Here is a 17790-nt window from a genome sequence, read left to right as displayed (position 1 = left end):
CTGTCTGGACCAGGGACAGCACCCACATCTGGAGGCACTGACGTGGGTTCCTAGAGAGTTCTGCTGCGGCCACACGCCTTGACTCACTCTCCATGTAATTCTGAGCATGAATCTTCTACGCCAGATAAAATGGAGGCTCTAAGGACTAATGTCATCCAAGGCCAAAACATTTTAGGAAGAAACTTGAAATTATAATCAAAGTAAGGGGGAAACAAACAGTTTTCCTTTCTACAGAATTTGATCAGTCAAGCCAGCAGAAGCATAGGGCACGGGCAGCCACATCTGGCTTTAGGAAGCAGCACATCAGGGGCAGCTCTGAGTAGCTTGGTGATGGCAGGTGAGGAGGGCAGGAGGCCAGTGCCTCTGGGAGAAACATCAGGTTTGGGGCTCAGTTCAGGGCTCCTCCCAGAAGCCCAGGTCTCCCAGCTGGGGCCGGGGACGTCTGGCAGATGATGCTGTGTGAGCCGCTGCGTTCAGATGATGCTGTGTGAGCCGCTGTGTTCTGGTGATGCTGTGTGAGCCGCTGTGTTCTGGTGATGCAGCCAGGCAGGATAACAAGTGGTCAGTTCTCTCCGCAGATGAGGGATGCTGGCTCCATTGGCTCTCACAGCTCCTTCTGAAGATGTGGTAGGAAGCTTGGGCACTCAGGTGGGAGGGGCAGGGAACAGGAAGGCCAGGGCAGGGGACAGTAGTATGTTTCCTCTCCCTCCCAGGGAGCACGGAGAGTTTCCTCTTAACTGGGCCAGCATCCTGGAGGCCAAGGCCAAGGGTGAGTGTGTCTCTGGGACTCGTCCAGCTACAGAAGTCTGGGGTGGACTTCGTCTGTGGGTAGGGCCACGGTTGGGGGTGGGGTCAGTGGCTTAGGGAGGTGAGTTTAACAAAGGACCAGTGAACTGTATGTTCTGCAGGTGGTCACTGCGCCAACCCTGGTACCGTCAGTGCCGAGGGGGTGAACGGCAGCCCAGGGAGAGCGGCTCGCAGAGCCACGAGCTGGCCTGGCTGTGGGAGGAGAAGCACTCTTCCCCTGCCCGCTTTGGTGAAGGAGACCTCAAAGGTTAACTACAGCATCAAGATGTAGGTTAGCCTAGCCGGCCACCCCCCTGCATTCCAGGTGGCCTCTCCTACTGGCAGAAAAGACGGGGGTGGGGGGTGGGGGGTGGAGCACGGGCACCAACCATGAGTCAAGCTTAACCTTGGGCACTGGCACAGTCACATCTGTAAGTGGGTTCCCCAGACAAGCGGCTCTCAACTTTCCTAGGGCTGTGACCCCTTAATACACTTCTTCATGCTGAGGTAACCCCAACCATAAAATTATTTCATTGCTACTTCATACCTGCATTTTTGCTACTGTTATGAACAGTAATGTAAGCATCTGACATGCAGGGCATCTGGCACGTGACCCCTGTGAGGGCCAGGACCCACAAGTTCAAAGTCCCTGCCCTAGTGCCTTAAAGAGACTCCATCCCCACGGATCTCAAAGACAAGCCTGCAGCTGGCGGCCTCTAGTGGCCACCGCGGAATTCACCGTGCTATGGAAACCCAGGTCCTCTCCAACACAGGAAAACACACGACAAGAGAACTGAGCAGGACTCAGCTGCAAGTAATTCTATAAACCTCTGGTACACCTTCAGAGAAAACACTAGACGCCACACAGTTGTCCTAGAATAATTTGCACATTTTCTTTTGAGTATGTATTTATTAAGTTCTAAAACAATGACTTATTTCAAAAATTCAAACGAAAAGAAACCAGGAAAATAGAAACCTCCATGTCCTTCATAGTATTATAATTATTTTGCTCAGGGAAGGCTGGCTAGTGGCTCTGATGGCTTCATTAAGTGGCAGGCCTCATCTGGGCCGCCACTTTATGTCCTTTACCCCATGAAAATGCCTTTTCAACGCGGTGTTATCGGCCCATGGGGAGTTTAAGCAGGAGTCATCGTCATTTTCTTCCAGTTTCTGGAAACAGGCATGCTTTTCTCAGAACAGCATTTCAGGACAGTGGTTCATGTAGACCGAGGAAACAGTCAGGTCCTGCCACACCCCCAACACCAGCAGGAGCCTCCAGCGTCTAAAGCTGGCAACAGCCTTGGAGAGCCTGGGAAGCCCATCCCTAATATTGTGTGGTCCTTGAAGGACCCGGCCCGTGGTGAGCCTGGGATACAGGCTGTGGCCCTGGCTTTACTGCGCTCCCCCCAGACCTGCCGTCCGTCCGTCCCCCTGGCTCTAACGTGCATCCCCCGCCCCAGCTCTGCCGCCCCCCAGTCACCCAGCGGTTACCTTGAGCTCCTCCTGTCTTCTATGGTAGAACAGCATCAGCTGCTTGTGCTCCTCGCTGCTAATGATCGGTTCCCGGGCTGGTGCCCCCTGCCCCCTCTGAAAATGCAAAAGCAGAGTAAACCGGGGACTGAGGGATCCTTGCAGGGGACACGAGAAGGAACAGGCGCTTGTTTTATAACCGTCTCTGCCGACACAGGAGACAGCAAGCTGATGGGCCACAGCGGGGTCAGGGGAAGCACTGCCGGGGCCCAGGACCTGTACGGGGTGCCACCTCTCAAGTGACCTCAGGTGCACCTTGGGAGACAGACACAAGTCTACAGGCCTTGTTCCCACAATTACACAGGCGGGTGGCTCCCGCTCCCCCAACTCTCCTCAGCACAGAACGCCGGCAGCTGGAAGCGCCCTATAATCCGTCCTGGCTGAAGTTTTCATCGCTAGGAACGTTTTTTGCCTGTGGACCTGCTTTTTTGGTTGATATGATACAAAAAGGAAATTTCTACTTTAAATTGGGGCCAATAAGGGCTAAAAGTAGACAGGTTTTAAAATCGTCCGGGTTTTCTGCGAACTTCATCAAACCCAAGGTGGACAAACTCTCTTGCAGCAGGAGTGCTCACCCACCTGCTGGATCTTGACGATGATTTTGGTCTTCTCATTTCTCCCCACATAGTCGGAAAGCTTCTTCGTTCTTCTCAGCTCCTTGGCGGCCCACCACAGCTGCGCCTCTGACTCCTGAATGACTTCCAGCGCTGCCTGGGGTCAATCGTGCAACCACAGAACTGTAGGAGGCCACACCCATCCCCTCCCCAACCCCCAGTACCCGGAGCCTGGCTGCAGGGAGGCCACACGCACCCCCCCAGCACCCGGAGCCTGGCTGCAGGGAGGCCACACGCACCCCCCAGCACCCGGAGCCTGGCTGCAGGGAGGCCACACGCACCCCCCCCGCACCCGGAGCCTGGCTGCAGGGAGGCCACACGCACCCCCCCAGCACCCGGAGCCTGGCTGCAGGGAGGCCACACGCACCCCCCCCCCCAGCACCCGGAGCCTGGCTGCAGGGAGGCCCTGCCCTGCTCTCCCCACCCCTCTGTGCACACCTGAGTCCCTGACAGATCTTCTTTATTTTCAAACTCCATGCGGATGGGGTCGTACGGTGGCAGCCCCATGGGATAGACGATCATCACTGCACCTCGAAGCTGGTCCAGGGCATCTTTCACCATCTCCATGGTAACAAAGACTCCAGCTTCCACTTGTTTCTGAAATTGGCCCAGGCATCACTATCAAGCCAGTAAACATGGCAGGTTCCCATACAAACCCTCAGAGGCTCTGTCAGCACAGCCACAGGAGGGACCAGAGAGCTGCTGCTCTCCAGGTGGCTCATGTCCACCTTGGGGCTAAGCTGAGGACACCGGGCCCCAGGCCAGGCCCCTCTGAGTGGCGCCAGCGAGGTCTGCTCAGGGCAGACTCACACCCAGCAGCATAGCCGGGAGGAGGGAATGGAGGAGATGGAGAAGGCTGCCTCACACAGGTACAGTTCTGGGCAGTGGCACCAGAAATCCACAACCAGAGCCCACCAAGTGCTAGAAAATGGATCCAGGGTCTGCAGTGGATACGATACGGACTGAGTTGGAGGGACGTCAGCCAGGAGGCTCTGAAGAGAACAGAGAGGAGAGCCACGTAAAGACTGTATCTAACAGTTGGGTGTTGGTGGCGCACACCTTTAATCCCAGCACTCGGGAGGCAGAGGCAGGTGGATCTCTGTGAGTTCGAGACCAGCCAGGACTACCAAGCGAGTTCCAGGACAACCTCCAAAACAATACAGAGAAACCCTGTTTCGAAAAAACAACAACAACAAAAAGTCTATCTAATGTTTGTTCCCAGAAGCCCTTGGGATCACTAAGTGCCAGGAATGTCCTTTGTAACTATCAGAGAAGGCCTGTGGCACATGAGCTTTGCATGGGTTGTGTTGTGTGTGTGCCTGGTGCCTGCAGGGGACAGAGGCCCCTGGATCCTCTGGAGCTGGAGTTAAAGACTCTGAGCAGCCAGGTGGGTGCTGGAGTCAGACCTGGGCTCCGGAGCAGCAGGCGCTTTTACCCGTCAGCCACCTCTGCAGTTCCAGCAATCTGTCCCTGAGTCAGATCTTCATGCGTAACGCAGGCTGCTGGTGACTTGGGGATCCCGACCCCAGCACCCTGTGCACAGCTTCCTGTCTCCCGTCTGCCAGCAGCTCCTTTCGTTACAGCCGGGTCTGCACCAACAGTGTTAGGGCATGGCGGCACGGGAAACAGTCCATGCTAGCCAACGCCGACGGGCTGGAGTCGTTGGCAGTGAGGCCTAGTGGAAGGTGATTAGTCACAGAGCGTGACAGCTGCAAGGGACAGTTGGCACAGGACCCTGGTTATTTCTCCTCTGGGTTGTCATAAAGTAAGGTGATCCTACATGTGACAAAGATTGGGGACTTCACTGTAGGCTAAACAGATAGGATCACTTTATCTTGGACTTCTGGCCTCTACGCCGCTTTTCTTTATCAAGTGCCCAGTCATAGCAACAAAACAGACTAAAGAACGATAGTTTCTAGAAAAGGGCTGGCGGTGCCAGAAGACCAAAACACAACTAGAAGGTCGGAACAGCCAGAATCGACCTCACCTGTAACCTCCAGGGAGGACGGAGCAAATACAGACTGACCAGCCAGGAGGCCAGATCATGCCTATCTAACGAGAGCCTCGTGAAAGCCCTGGGCTTCGAGGCGAAACTGCGGGGGCTGAGCCAGGCGACCCCTGGGCTGCACGGGGATGGCCCTGGGCCCTGACCCTCCTTTCCCACGTCACGCCTTTTCTTTAGTGGGCTGTCAGAGTCCCTCCTAAGCTGCAGGTAGGGCTGCGGGTGCTCAGTGAGTTCCGGGGATTCAAATGAACCTGGGGTGGGGCACAGGAAGCCCCAGTCAGAGGGTGCGTGGGCAGAAGTGTGGACAACTTGGGGACCCCACGTGAAGCCAACTCTGACGTCTTGTTGGTGACCTTTGGCCATTAGTTGGGGGATCTGAACTGAGTGTTGACAGGCGTGGCTCCCAACTCATGGGCTAAGTGGGTGCTAACTGGGTCAGAGCTGAACTAAGCGTGTGATTCCCTGCTTTAAACAACACGGGGGCAGCGTGTGAAATGAGAGCAGGCGAGCTCAGGAGCAGAGGGTACAGGACCAGACACAGGCACATGCGTGACAGACAGGAAGCGCTGAGGTGACATAGGATTACACAGGCCTATGCAGCCGTGTGGCGGAGACACTGGTTCTGTGATAGGAACCTCCAGGGGACACTGACCCTGAGGTACGGAGTGCAGACAGAAGGGTGAGGGTAGCAGAATTCAGTTCTAGAACCCCGGGTTTCCAAGCTGGAGAGGCCCGTGGTCTGGGGGGAACTGCAGAGAGGGAAGTGCCATGCGGACAGGGAAAGACAGTGCTCAGAGAGGAAGCGCAGAGGCTCGGCTAACCAGGCCCCGAGGCCAGGGCTCGTCTCTCTTTACGGAGGCTCTCTGGTCAGACACAGCTCACAGACAACGATGAACTCGGGTCATGGTGCAACCTCAGGACATCACACACAACAGGCAGCTTTCTGGGGCTCCTCGGAGATGGCAGGAGGCAGAGGTGCATGCCTGTAATCCTAGCTCAGGAGACTGAGGCAGGAGGACCGCCATGAGCTCAAGGTCTGTTTGGGCTACGTAGTTGAGTATTAGGCTGGCCGAGGCTACACAGGAAAAGTCTTAGAAATTTAGAATATAGTGAATTAATAAAAAAGGTCAGCTCAGAGACTGAGGGATGTTTAGAAGCGCCCTCTGTGGGGTGAGTTTGGGAGGGTGGGAGGATAAGCAGGGATGCCAAGACGAGCAAATGTGGGAGACAGCCGCTGCTGTCCATGCAGACAAGCGTGCAAGAGAAAATAGCAGAGGTTTTACGCGAGTGTGTGCATGCATGCATGTGCATGTGTGCAGTGTGCGTGTGTGCAGTGTGCGTGCGTGTGTGCGTGTGGTGTGCTACAGCACACGTGCCGGAGGACAATTTGTGGGAGTCAGTTCTCTCCTACTACCAGGTGGGTGCTGAAATCAAGCTCAGGTCTTTCGATCTCAGGTCGCCAGGCTTAGCAGCAGGCACCTTTAGCCACAGAGCCAGCCCCCGGTACTTAATAATCCCCGAATTCTCTTCATTCAGGGGCGCATATCCGCCTTCCATGGCATTGTTCTCCTTCTGTGAACAGGTTTGTGTAAGCGCTGGAGATGATTACAGGACAGGCTGCTTCATAGTGAGCGTCTCTACCAATCCTGCATCTGTGGCTACACTAAACTCCCTGCTTAGCCTCCTGAGCTCTTCAGAAAACAAGAAAAGTCAGGACGGGCGAAGTCTACACTCTCGCAGACAACAGAAACTTTGCACAGCAGGAACTGGCAGGACTTTGGGTAACTGTCATCATCATGAAAAGGGAAAGCCAGGGCCCTCCTCAAATACACTTATTTGCTTTGCCACTGGAAGGCAGAGAAAGAAAAGAAAGGAAAAAAACAAACAAAAGAGCAACAGAAAGGTGGGGGGAGAGCAGAGGGGACGAGATGTGGGTGGCGGCTGACTGCCACCCCTTCAGAGACAGGAGAGCGCCCATCCTGCTGAGGGCTGACCTTAGACACTATCGCTTTGGCTTCTTCTACCGTCTTCTTCAGAACCTGCTTCATCTTCTCATTTGGAGCTATTGAGAAACAAAAGGACAGGAGACAGCGGTCAAACACACAGTCTTTTTAAAAATCCTGCTGAGCCAGGAGACTGAGTGTGGGAGTCTGGGATTGACAAAGGGACATGAGGGGATGTGGGAAGCCGGGCAGAGGTCCCTCGCCGGGGACAGGTCTACACAGGCTCTTGAGCAATTTGGTGAAGGCTGCAAAAACAGGCCGGAGAAGTCACTGAGAGGACAGCGCCAGCAACCAAGGAAAGGCATGCTAGGCCTCTCAGGCTACAAAGCTGTGACTCCGTGTCACAGTGCTCAAAAGCAGACACAGGCGGCGGCGACTGGAATGACTGAAGGCAACAGAACTTAACACATGTACACATGCCTGCGTGTTTAGAGCCAGGATCTCTCTGTGTACCTAGGCTGGCACATGCATGTACACATGCCTGCATGTTTGTTTAGAGTCAGGGTCTCTGTGTACCCAGGCTGGCACATGCATGTACATATGCACGCTCGTTTGTTTAGAGTCAGGTCTCTCTGTGTACCCAGGCTGGCACATGCATGTACGCATGCCTACGCATTTGAGTCAGGGTCTCTCTGTGTACCCAGGCTGGCACATGCATGTATGTATGCACGCACGTTTGTTTAGAGTCCGGGTCTCTGTGTACCCAGGCTGGCCTGGATGCCCGATCTTCTTGCCTTACACTCCCGAGTGCTAGGATTACATGTGTGTGCCCGCCTGACCCACACACCTTTACGTTACCTGACAACTGTCCAAATGTGCCACACGACAGCAAATCCTAACTCCCAAGCTTAAAACAAAGCACAGTGGAGACAGAGTCCCTGAAGTTAGGAGGCTGGTACAGTCCTCGTCCATTTCTGACCCACAGAACCGTCAGTCTGCATGGCTTGTCTACCCACGAAGGGGACAGCTGAGCCGGTACAAGCGGGCCTCTAGAGGGGCCTCTGCTTGGCTCGCCTTGGACTGGGGTTTTAGCATAGGAGTTTCACAGTGCAGTATGGGTAAGTTTGCAAAGGAACGATGAGATCACATTAAAAGGTTTCTCCTGTATGATGTGAGTGTGGGCGGGCTTGTGTGTGCCAGGCTGCATGTGTGCACTGTGTGGGGTTGGCTCTCCTTCCGTCATGGCGTCTGGGCATCAGACTCGGGTGGCTTACAGGCTAGCATTCCTATCTGCAGAGCCATTTGCTGGCCCAAAGAGCTCAACCTAAAGAACTGCCTTCATGCGCAGACGGGAGAGAGCGCCCTCACCTTGCCCATTCCTCCGCCCGATGTCGTCCTTCTTGAACACCGCGCCGCCGCTGGGCACACACTTTTCTCCCCACTCGTCCCTCAGTTTCAGCTCTTGGACCTGCTCGTCAGTCAGCCCTTGCATATTCGGGGGGAGGAACACACCGTGTTCTGCCAGATCTTCCATCTCTGAAAAATGGGAGGTGGGGGTCACACGCGAACTGTGACCACCCACACCTAGACTCCACAGGAGTGCGTGCCCCTCTGGCTCTTCCAGCTCACTCTTAAAGTACCGCACCACGAGCCATGTACCAGACCTTCACTCACCGACAGTCACCGACTACCCCAGTCAGTGGAAGCACAGCGAGCTTCAGGTGCCCCTCCCCCCAGTCTACACTCTGTGCTCCGGAGCTGTAAGAGTAATGCTCATTTAAAGACTGTGCCTACCCACACAGCCTACCCACATCCTACCCCACATCCCACCCTCGTGGCCTACCCACATAGTCTACCCACAGAGCCTTGCCATTTTCCAAGGAGAATCTCAGACGACCCCTCTTAACGTAACCTTGTGAGAGAGGCATGACAATTGCTTAAACTTCCCCACCTTCCTAGTTTACAACGCTGTGACCTGAGGCTTGAGAACACAATTGTGTTAGTGTCTGGAACTTTGTGCTGGAAAAGCAGCCACTGAGTGCTGAGCATGCAGATGATGGAGGTCTGGCTCGTGAAACGATAGAGGGAAACAAAGACTCTACCCGGTCATTCCCGGGATATTTTGTACTAAGAATCTGTGGTTCTGGCCGGCTGGAGCTGAGAAATGAGCTGTGATTAACGAGGGACCAGAACATTTTGCTGGACCTGAGAAATCCAACAGCTGTGGATGAGACAACACCATGGAGGCAAAAGGCTCTTCTGGGAAATGCACCTCCCACGCTGTCCTCGTTTTGGGGGCGCACACACACACACACACACACACACACACACACACACACACACACACACACACACACACACGAAGGGGTCCTGGAGAAAGGTGGAGGCCGGACGCAGTAAGAGGCCAGGAAAGGCTTTTGGTGAAGGTGCAGCTTCAGTTGCAGGGAAACTCCAGGACTGAAGGGATCATGGGGAGAGGCCAGGAGGCGACAGGTGCCATTGGTGAAGGTGCAGCCCGTGGATGGCCCAGCGACTCTGAAATGCCAGAGCCATGGGGTGACAAGCAACAAGAGCGGCAGCTGTGGAGTGGAGCAGCCTGGCCTATGAGATGGTCTCTGTGCTCCAGATGGCAGAGCCGAGGGAGCGAAGCACAGCCGAGGAAGCCTAGAAGAGCTCTACGGTGCTGGGCTTTGGCTTTGACTCGGATATGACTGTGCTCCAGCTCCTCCCTCTTAGAATGAGAAAACAGTTAACTTGTTCTTTTGATTATTTCAGGAACCCAGTCACCAGACATATTCTAGAGAGGTCTGAACATATTAAGTGCCTAAGGCAGCAACTATCCCTCAAAAGTGAGAAAACTCACGTCGTGTTTACTATTCAAATGCATGGTTTTCTATTATTGCTATCATAACTGTTCGAACCTACACCAGCATATACATTAAATATATATAAATATATATGCAACCCCCCCCACACGGGCGTGGGCCTTGCTGTACTACCTGCCTTCCTTTCTCCTTCCCCTTCCTATGAGGGAGACACTAAGAACTGCGGGTCTCTACAATGCCGGGAAGACAGCATGTGACCTGCAACCATACGACCCGATGACAGTGTAAGTGGATGGGATGTTTGCATCCTCTTTCCATTTCCACACTAAGCGCTTGGGAGAGGGGCTGGAGTGACTCAACCTCGTCGTCCTAAGGGTGGAGCACTGCTGCCTGCCCGAGTGTGGACTGACAACATCCGTGGGTTCTAAACTTACCCTCACAACTCTTACACTCTGCGCCACAGTTTCAACTCAGTGTTAAGGAAGACCGGGACTTTTCTCTCCCTAAATGCTTTACTTTTAAAACGTCATCTAACACAGAGCCTGTTTCGAAAGCCGTTGTTTAATTAGGGAAAGACACCACAGGTCTTTAGGCGTTCTCCACGATGCAAACCCAACACGTGTTTCCTAGGAGACAGGAAACAGCACCGAGGCTCTCCCAGCGCCTCTCACTTTTGATGGGCGGTCTCAAAGCCAGGACTTGGCTCTCTCAGGCTCAAACAGGGCAACCATTCACCTGTGAAGCTCCTCCCCGGGCTCCCGCTCCACCCCTCACCCCTGCCACCTTCCGCGTCCCTCTGGATCTTCGGGCCCCTTCCCACCGCCCTTCGAGCTGGACCGTTCGCGCTTCCTGGATCGCCAAATCCTGGCTCGGCCGCCTCCCCTCCCCGTCCCACCCCGGGCTACTGCAAACCTCCCCAGGCCCCCACAGCCCCGAGCTCTCCCTCCAGGACCTGCGCAGAGCCGCTGCACCTTCAGCCGCCCGTTGTAGACGCGGGTCACCTGAGCCGTGAGCGCCTCCAGCTCGGTGCTCCCGGGCGCCTGCAGCAAGAACTGGCTCTCGTCGCCTCTCTTCACGTGCAGTACCACCATGGTTGCGCCGCAGGCCCCGCCGAGGCGTCGGGGCGGCAGGCAGACAGGGGACACGCGGCCCGCGGGCCCGAGAGGCCGGCCCGACCCGCACGGCAGCGAGCCTAACTGCTGCCCGGCAGCGGAACCCCGGGACTCGGGCTCGCGCGTCCGCCGGGCGAAAAGACAGGACGGCGTGCGCTCGCGGAAGTGGCTGTTGCCCCGAGCAACAGCCAAACACTGAGCCTGCCGGGCCTCCGGCGCCCCGCCGGAACCTGCGCGGGGAAGGCTGCGACGCTGCACACCTGGCTGTCCTGTCGCCGCTGCCGGAAGTGGGTGTTGTCCGGGCAACTGAATCCCAAGCCAAGCTGCGAGTCCCCAAGCCCGGACTCGTTTCCGCGCTGGCACTGGTCGCTCCCGGAAATGCCTTCCGCTTCAGATCCAGGGAAGTCACTGTCCCGCCGCGTCTGGTCCCCGGTCTCCCAAAGGGCCAGCAGGCGCAGCGTTGTTCTTCAGGGGGCTCGGACACAGTTGAGGTGATGCTTTGAGTGTGGCAAAGAGGAAACAAAAACAAACGGACAGAGGAAATTCAGATAGAGGAATAAATAGAGCAGCTGCTGTGTAGCCTTGAAATGGTTCCAAACTCAGAGTTTTTTGTTTGTTTTTGCGGGGTTTGGTTCTGTTTTGCTGGCGCTTTAGAGTATCTACTTGTAGGTGGAAAACGGAAGCTGCTTCTGTAGCTGATGATACTGCACCGATGTGTAAACGATGGAATATAGCAGGTCCTGTCTTTGCGAGCCTTAGCGCCAGAACGGCTAGCCGTTGCCTCTCTTCCGGGTCAGAATAATATCCCCCAACCTTCGAAATCTATAACTAAGCTTCCACTAACCAAAAGTTAAGAATGTCATCACGTATCATCTGATGCGTACAGAAAAACACGCATCATTCTGTAGCTGCTTCTCTGACGTATCCATCAATGTATCTTAAACTTGCCATGCCTTATGGCTTTTGTTCTACAGACCCATAAAACGTCATGAATTTGCTTTCCATGGTAGAACATGGGAGTTTGGGTAACCTAAATCTGCCCTGGTCATTCAAATGACTCCAGAATAAACTACTTATTCATGCATGTATGATGTACACACACATACACACACACACACACACACACACACACACACGAAAGCACAAAACACTAACTTAGTTATGCCATGGAATTTGTGTATGTAAAATACAAAAAGTTGGCTGAGAAAAAACTTCCCTTTTGAGTAAAGAAGCAGCTAGTGGTAAAGACAGATATATTTATTTCATATGACAGCACATTTCACAGGATATGTACAGAATGTATATCACTGACTTTAATACTGTAATTCTATAAAGTATATAGTTATAAATATTGTGTGCCACATAAGCAATAAAACTCTTACATACATATAAACAGCAATCTACTATAGAGAACAGACATTCACAGAGATTCTTAGTGTCTTTTTTCTGCTCTGTTTTGACCAGAGCCAGTAAATGTTCACACACAATGTCCTGTTTTTTCTGTAGCAAACTTTCACTTCCTTTGTGCATTTTCAGCAGTGCGCTAGACCCACAAGGCTGAGCTGCTACTCTACAGACTCTAGAGTGGTTTACACCTGGGGGGCACACTGCTTTGGTTTCCTAAGGATGGATAAGCTTGCTAATGGGGAGTGGATATACACACTAGTCACAAAGATGTTACAGCAACAGTCTCAACAAGCTAAGTCACATTTTGAAGCACACTGCTATAGTAATACTGCGGTTTAAAAGCTACTACGGCTGAAATGATTAGAACCCAACAAGCACAATATAAAACTCCTGGGAGTTATTGCTTACAGCGACTCTGGCTGTAGCAGGGGATTACTTCTACACATACAGCGTTTGATAACACTGAGCATTTGCTGTCCTGACATCGCTCTACGTTAGAAGTGCAATGCAGTGTGCTGTGCTTTACATGGAGGTGACGGCAGCCATAAACGTTTTCTAGTCTCACAATACACATCTTTAAAGGTTCATATGGACATAAGAACTTGCATGTACGCATGTAACTTTTCTATATAAAAAGAACATTAAGTCTTAATGGGTAAGGATGATTTTAACTTCAACTGACAACCAACCCAACAACACCTTAGGGAGTTTTTCAACTGGCTTACTTAATATCAAAATACTATGTGTGTGTGTGTTTTGTTTTTTGTAAAAATTCTTTTACTTCACAAAATTACTAGAAGCAAGATGGGTTGCATACCGGCAGTGCAGCAGACAAAATCAACAGCAAATGTGAGGCATAGCCTCTAAAACCTTAAAGCAGCATCATAGATGTGTATGGCCTCTTACATGGGAGAGAACGCACAGGGACCCCCAATTCTAGCGCCCTCAACAGCTGCTTTCCCTGCTGCAAGCAGAGCTCCAGGGCAAAGCAGCAAACAGAGGGGAGAGAGGGGGCCGTGCAGTATAGCTCGACTTCACACATGACTTGGTGGCCTGCGCCTCCTGTTCTGAGTAGCTGTCTATGCTGCCAACTGTGAACCTCAGAGAAAGGCAGAGCAGAGGTACAGGGGAGGGAAGGACTCAGGGTGAATCTGAAGGGCTGGAGTACATAATAATAAAAAATGGCAGTTCTATAAAGCGGTTATTCTGCTCTGGGATTTTAAATTAGTGAAAGTGTGCAAAGCACACCTGGGTGGCAGCCATCCTTTTGATAACGAGATACTGAAAAAAAGGACATTGTCAGAACTGCTGGGTAAAACTTGATGTGATTGTATCTCAAGACTGAAGTTTTGTAAATGTGTACATGTATGTCTGTGTGCATACAAACATGTATATAATGTGTACACACAAAGACCTTTTTGCTAAAGTAGTGCCTTCAGAATTGTCCACCATGACTCTGGGAGCTCTTTGGTAAATATCCAAGAAGACCAATCACCAACAGCACAGCGGGCTGGCAGTAATGTAAGGACTATTGTTTAAAGTAGTTTTCAGCACTTTGTAGAATGGTTTCTGATCTCTCCTAGTCATCTGAAGAAAAAGATCTAGTTAATAAGAGGGTGTCTTTGCGATTTCCAGTATATACAAACTCCAGCTCTGTCCACACCCTCTAGTGGTGTTTTATATAGCTATCAGTGCACTCAACGATCACTTATTGCACATAAAGAATAACTAATGCCCCATCCTCTCTACTCTGCCTCAAGGGAACCAGCACGAGCCCCCTTCCCATCAGATAACTATCTCTCTGTGAAGTCCAGTGTGGGAGGCGCCTTAGATGCCAGGGTTGTGCAAGGGCCCACAGAGGATGAGCTCGCGCTGGGTGGGGGCAGAGGGGCAGGAGGAGGTGGTGGTCTTCTGGCTGGCAACACACTGAAAGAAACCCTTGCACCTTTATTCCAGTCATCATCGAATGAAGCTGGTGCATTAGCCAGCACGTTTGAGCACAGTGGCTTTGACTTCCCTGATGGAAGGAAGTCATCATCTTCCTCAAAGGTTACCCACCCTTTGGGGTTGCTTGTTTTTACTGTAGACTGGCTCTGTAGGTCAAAATTGTCCTCAAAACCACCCAGTGAAGTTGACGGCTTGCTCGTGTCCTGACTGAGAGGCGTGAGAAGAGGGAAAGAGCTGTCAGGAACAGGCTCTTCTTTGGACAGCCAAGCAGCTGCCTCCGATTCTTGAGATGGAACTCGAAATGGGTTTCCGGGGGCAGCAGTCCTGTCTGTAAAAGGGTTCCTGCTGGGCAGGCTGGGAAGCAGGTTCACAGAGCTCCCCACACTTCCCTGTGACTTGGTCCGTGCTGGGACGGGAGGCATGTCTGGCATGCAACTTACAGAACTCAAAGAGTTAACACTACTTTGCGATGCAGAAGGCAACTGAATCAACATCTTTGGGTCTGGGGTTAGAACAGGTGACGTCTGAGCGGATAGCTGAGCCTTTGATACAGCAAGCAGACTAAGTGAGAGGGCTTCAAATGGATCATTCTGCAACGCTGGCTCTTGTTTGACACCAGAAACTCCATTTGTCTTTACCTGGAAAAGAATGAACACTGAATGATTGGCTCTCATTTATTAGTACTTCTGTTCTTATTTTTTACTATTTCCCCTTTTCTTGAGCAACTATACAAATTTAGAAACTAAAAAGTAACTATAGGTTTTTACTTTGGTGGTTTAATAAATAGGGTGAAATAGGTAAAATTATGTTCTTGAAGAATTTATAACTAAATAAATCCTTTTATCAAATCCATGTTTTAAATCTCAAAGAAATGTGATGGAATAATTTCTTGCATTCAATTTTTGAAATGGTAAGAAAGAGAATTATATAATACAATGAGTTTGTTCATATCCTGTTCTTTTAATTTTTTTTTTTTTTTTTGGTTTTTCGAGGCAGGGTTTCTCTGTATTGTTTTGGAGGCTTTCCTGGAACTCGCTTTGTAGACCAGGATGGCCTCGAACTCACAGAGATCCGCCTGCCTCTGCCTCTCGAGTGCTGGGATTAAAGGCGTGCGCCACCAACGCCCGGCTCTGTTCTTTTAAATTTTAACACAAAACAAGCTTATATGGGAAGAGCATTTGGTAAATATACATAATAAACTTCCAACACCCATCTATGAGGCTATATTTTCACCTAAGTTCCCTACATAAATTTAGTTTTATGAATAAAAGCTAATTATGAACATATTCATAAATTCAAAAACTGTAGATGGAGTTTTTCCCTTTCTCTGTTGGGAAAAGTGAGTTTTTTTGTTTTTTAATGATAGCTGACCTTTGTAGACTTACTCACTGAATAATCACTTTTCCTTAATGGACCTTCCTCATCCTATCAAGCAAGACAGATAAAGGCAAGGGTTATTTAAAATGGAGGGGGGGCACTCCATGTTCTATGAACATTGAGTCTAAAAACTCTAAAATCCAAAAGAAGCCTTGCTCTGAGCAGCACTGGCCGTGAGCTGAGAGCGAGAAAAGAGTGATCAATGTTAACTTCACAGCCATAAAGACTGCATCCACTCCTAAGTCCCTTGTTCACCCAGAAGCTGGCTTGAGGAGCACAGCCATTGGACCCAGCAGGGCTCAGATGAGATCAGCTTGGAAACAACAGCGAGACCCACACTGCCATCCACCACATTGTAATTAACTTGTGATTTGTGCAGGACTTAGGAATTTGTAATGTCATCAGATGTGCTTTTACAGAGAAAGGTGTTGGAAGGGCTTTTTTAAATATTAATTTTAATCTAAATCACTAACTCTTTCTTACCAAAAAGAATCTGGCTCCTAAAATATCTGAAAAAAGACTTCCCAAAAAGAAACCTAAGGAAAAAACAATTGGATTTTGCATTTATATAATTATGCCATTGTTAAAACCAAGAGCCAAAGTGGGTTAGCCAAATAGGCTTTCACATAGAAATTGTTTGCCTTTTTGAAATTATACTTTTTAGTTTTGTTAATTTGCATAGAAACAAAGCAAAAAAATGGTAAGACATTAGCAAGAACTAAAACAGTTCCTAAAAATCCAAAATACTAAGGAAAAAAAAAAAAGCAGGTATGAGTTTATGGTATGGCAATAGAATTTATTAATGTGGAGGAGTGGATTTAAAAATGGGTGGAGCTTTAGATGTATGAAGGGAAACCTCATACATCTAGAGCTGGGGAGACAGATGGGCAGCACATGGAAGGTGATAAACACTCAGGTACCTGTTACCCTGACGGTTGCTCCTGCTTTGGGAAAGGAACACAAACATCAAAGAAAAGAGTTAGGACAGTTCCAGACCAGCCGCAGCCCCAACCAGTCAGTCCTCAGAAAGCTCGTGGCTCTAGGTCACAGGAGGGGCAAAAGAGCAGCACGTGCGGGTGACACACAGTTCACACACAGTTCTGGCCTCTCTGGACCCTTAGGATGTAAACTTAACAGTGCAGCACTAACAAGGTTGATATCACTATTTCAGAAGCCAAAGAGTCATCTAGCCAAACAGCAGGGCCGGTCTTGCTCATGCTGTTCTAATTTTCTAAAGGACTTAGAAAACTAACTCCCTTACGGTTTCCTAGTTTGAATGTACAACAAAGTGAGAAATCACAGTCTTTCAATAATCTGACTATATTTTTAAAAATCTGATATTCTTAAGACACTGGATCTCCTAACATGTAAACAGTGAAATGTACAAGAAGTAATAAACAAAATTTGGCAATTTAGAGATGCCATCCTAAATGTATTACATACCGTAGAGTCTCCGACTCCCTCACCCCGCCTCCTCCATATCCCCCAGTGCTGGGGAAGCCCAGGGATGTGCATGTGAGGCCAGGGTCCTGCCCTGACACACGAGTGTCATGTTCTGTAACTGGTGGTCATCATCTTGATGACTCTGCAGTCATCTGCACCAGTGCTGGCTCAGGACAGGAGGGTAAGGACAGGCTTACGTTAAAGGTCCAAGGCACTGTAATCAGCATGAAATAGTCCTGGGACACTAATATTACAAAGTGTGTGGAGTAAGGAGATTCTACTCTGAAATAGATGCCTTCAACCTGTATTGACAGTATTTAAATTGGCTACTTTCAAAGATTTCTGCATTCCGACTAATTTTCTAAATAATAGTAGGTAGTACAGAAATAAGTCTTTAAGGTTGGAGGTAGAGGGAAAAGAATAGTAGATATTTATTCTCTGAAGTTTCTATTAAGTATCTTCAGCACCTCCACTTTAACTAAAAAGCAGAGTAACTTTTAGTATTCATCCACTGAGAACACTTAAGTTTTTCGATTGCTTTCTTTAGTTTTCAGAAATGTAAACAGCAGCCTAGCAAATACCAGCCGCCAATAACTAATCTGAGTCTTAGCTGCTTTCCTGTCTGCTTTGCAATACTGACCTATGTTAGAAATGATCTGCCAAGTAGGTCAATATACCCATCTATCTGTAAAACAAGGGCAAGTTACTACTCATAAAATATGTTCAAAGGCTACTGACAATACACAGTATTTCAGATTAAATCAAATCATGGACTTATACTTTTTAACACTTCTTTATTCT

At 50.3% G+C, this 17790-nt stretch overlaps 2 protein-coding genes across 19 annotated transcripts in view; both read right to left on the bottom strand.

The window, feature by feature from the left end:
* Positions 1–1676: 1676 nt before the first annotated feature.
* On the bottom strand, positions 1677–10958 carry Cfap298 (cilia and flagella associated protein 298). Its single transcript, XM_005073821.4, has 7 exons — positions 10656–10958; positions 8247–8414; positions 6930–6997; positions 3369–3527; positions 2896–3027; positions 2278–2373; positions 1677–1956 (listed from the first exon to the last, which is right to left on the bottom strand). Exons 1-7 carry the CDS (start codon positions 10792–10794, stop codon positions 1846–1848), a joined length of 873 nt encoding a protein of 290 aa, XP_005073878.1. The 5' UTR covers positions 10795–10958; the 3' UTR covers positions 1677–1845.
* Positions 10959–12057: 1099 nt separating this feature from the next.
* Positions 12058–17790, bottom strand: part of Synj1 (synaptojanin 1) — a 72946-nt gene continuing 67213 nt past the window's right edge. For 13 of the 18 annotated variants that reach the window (XM_013116178.3, XM_040750503.1, XM_013116181.3 and 10 more), the window contains one exon: positions 12058–14807. In XM_013116178.3, coding sequence (XP_012971632.2) covers positions 14016–14807 — 792 coding nt within the window. In that variant the 3' untranslated portion in view covers positions 12058–14015. Of the gene's footprint in view, positions 14808–16466; positions 16491–17629; positions 17675–17790 lie in introns of those variants that run through there. The other 5 variants (XM_040750509.1, XM_013116187.3, XM_013116188.3 and 2 more) reach the window with 3 other exon arrangements.

Source organism: Mesocricetus auratus, unplaced genomic scaffold (genome assembly GCF_017639785.1).
Source record: "Mesocricetus auratus isolate SY011 unplaced genomic scaffold, BCM_Maur_2.0 Super-Scaffold_100008, whole genome shotgun sequence".
Classification (NCBI taxonomy): Eukaryota; Metazoa; Chordata; class Mammalia; order Rodentia; family Cricetidae; genus Mesocricetus; species Mesocricetus auratus.
The sequence above is the reverse complement of the archived record's forward strand: the minus strand, read 5'-3'. Positions and strand labels throughout refer to the sequence as shown.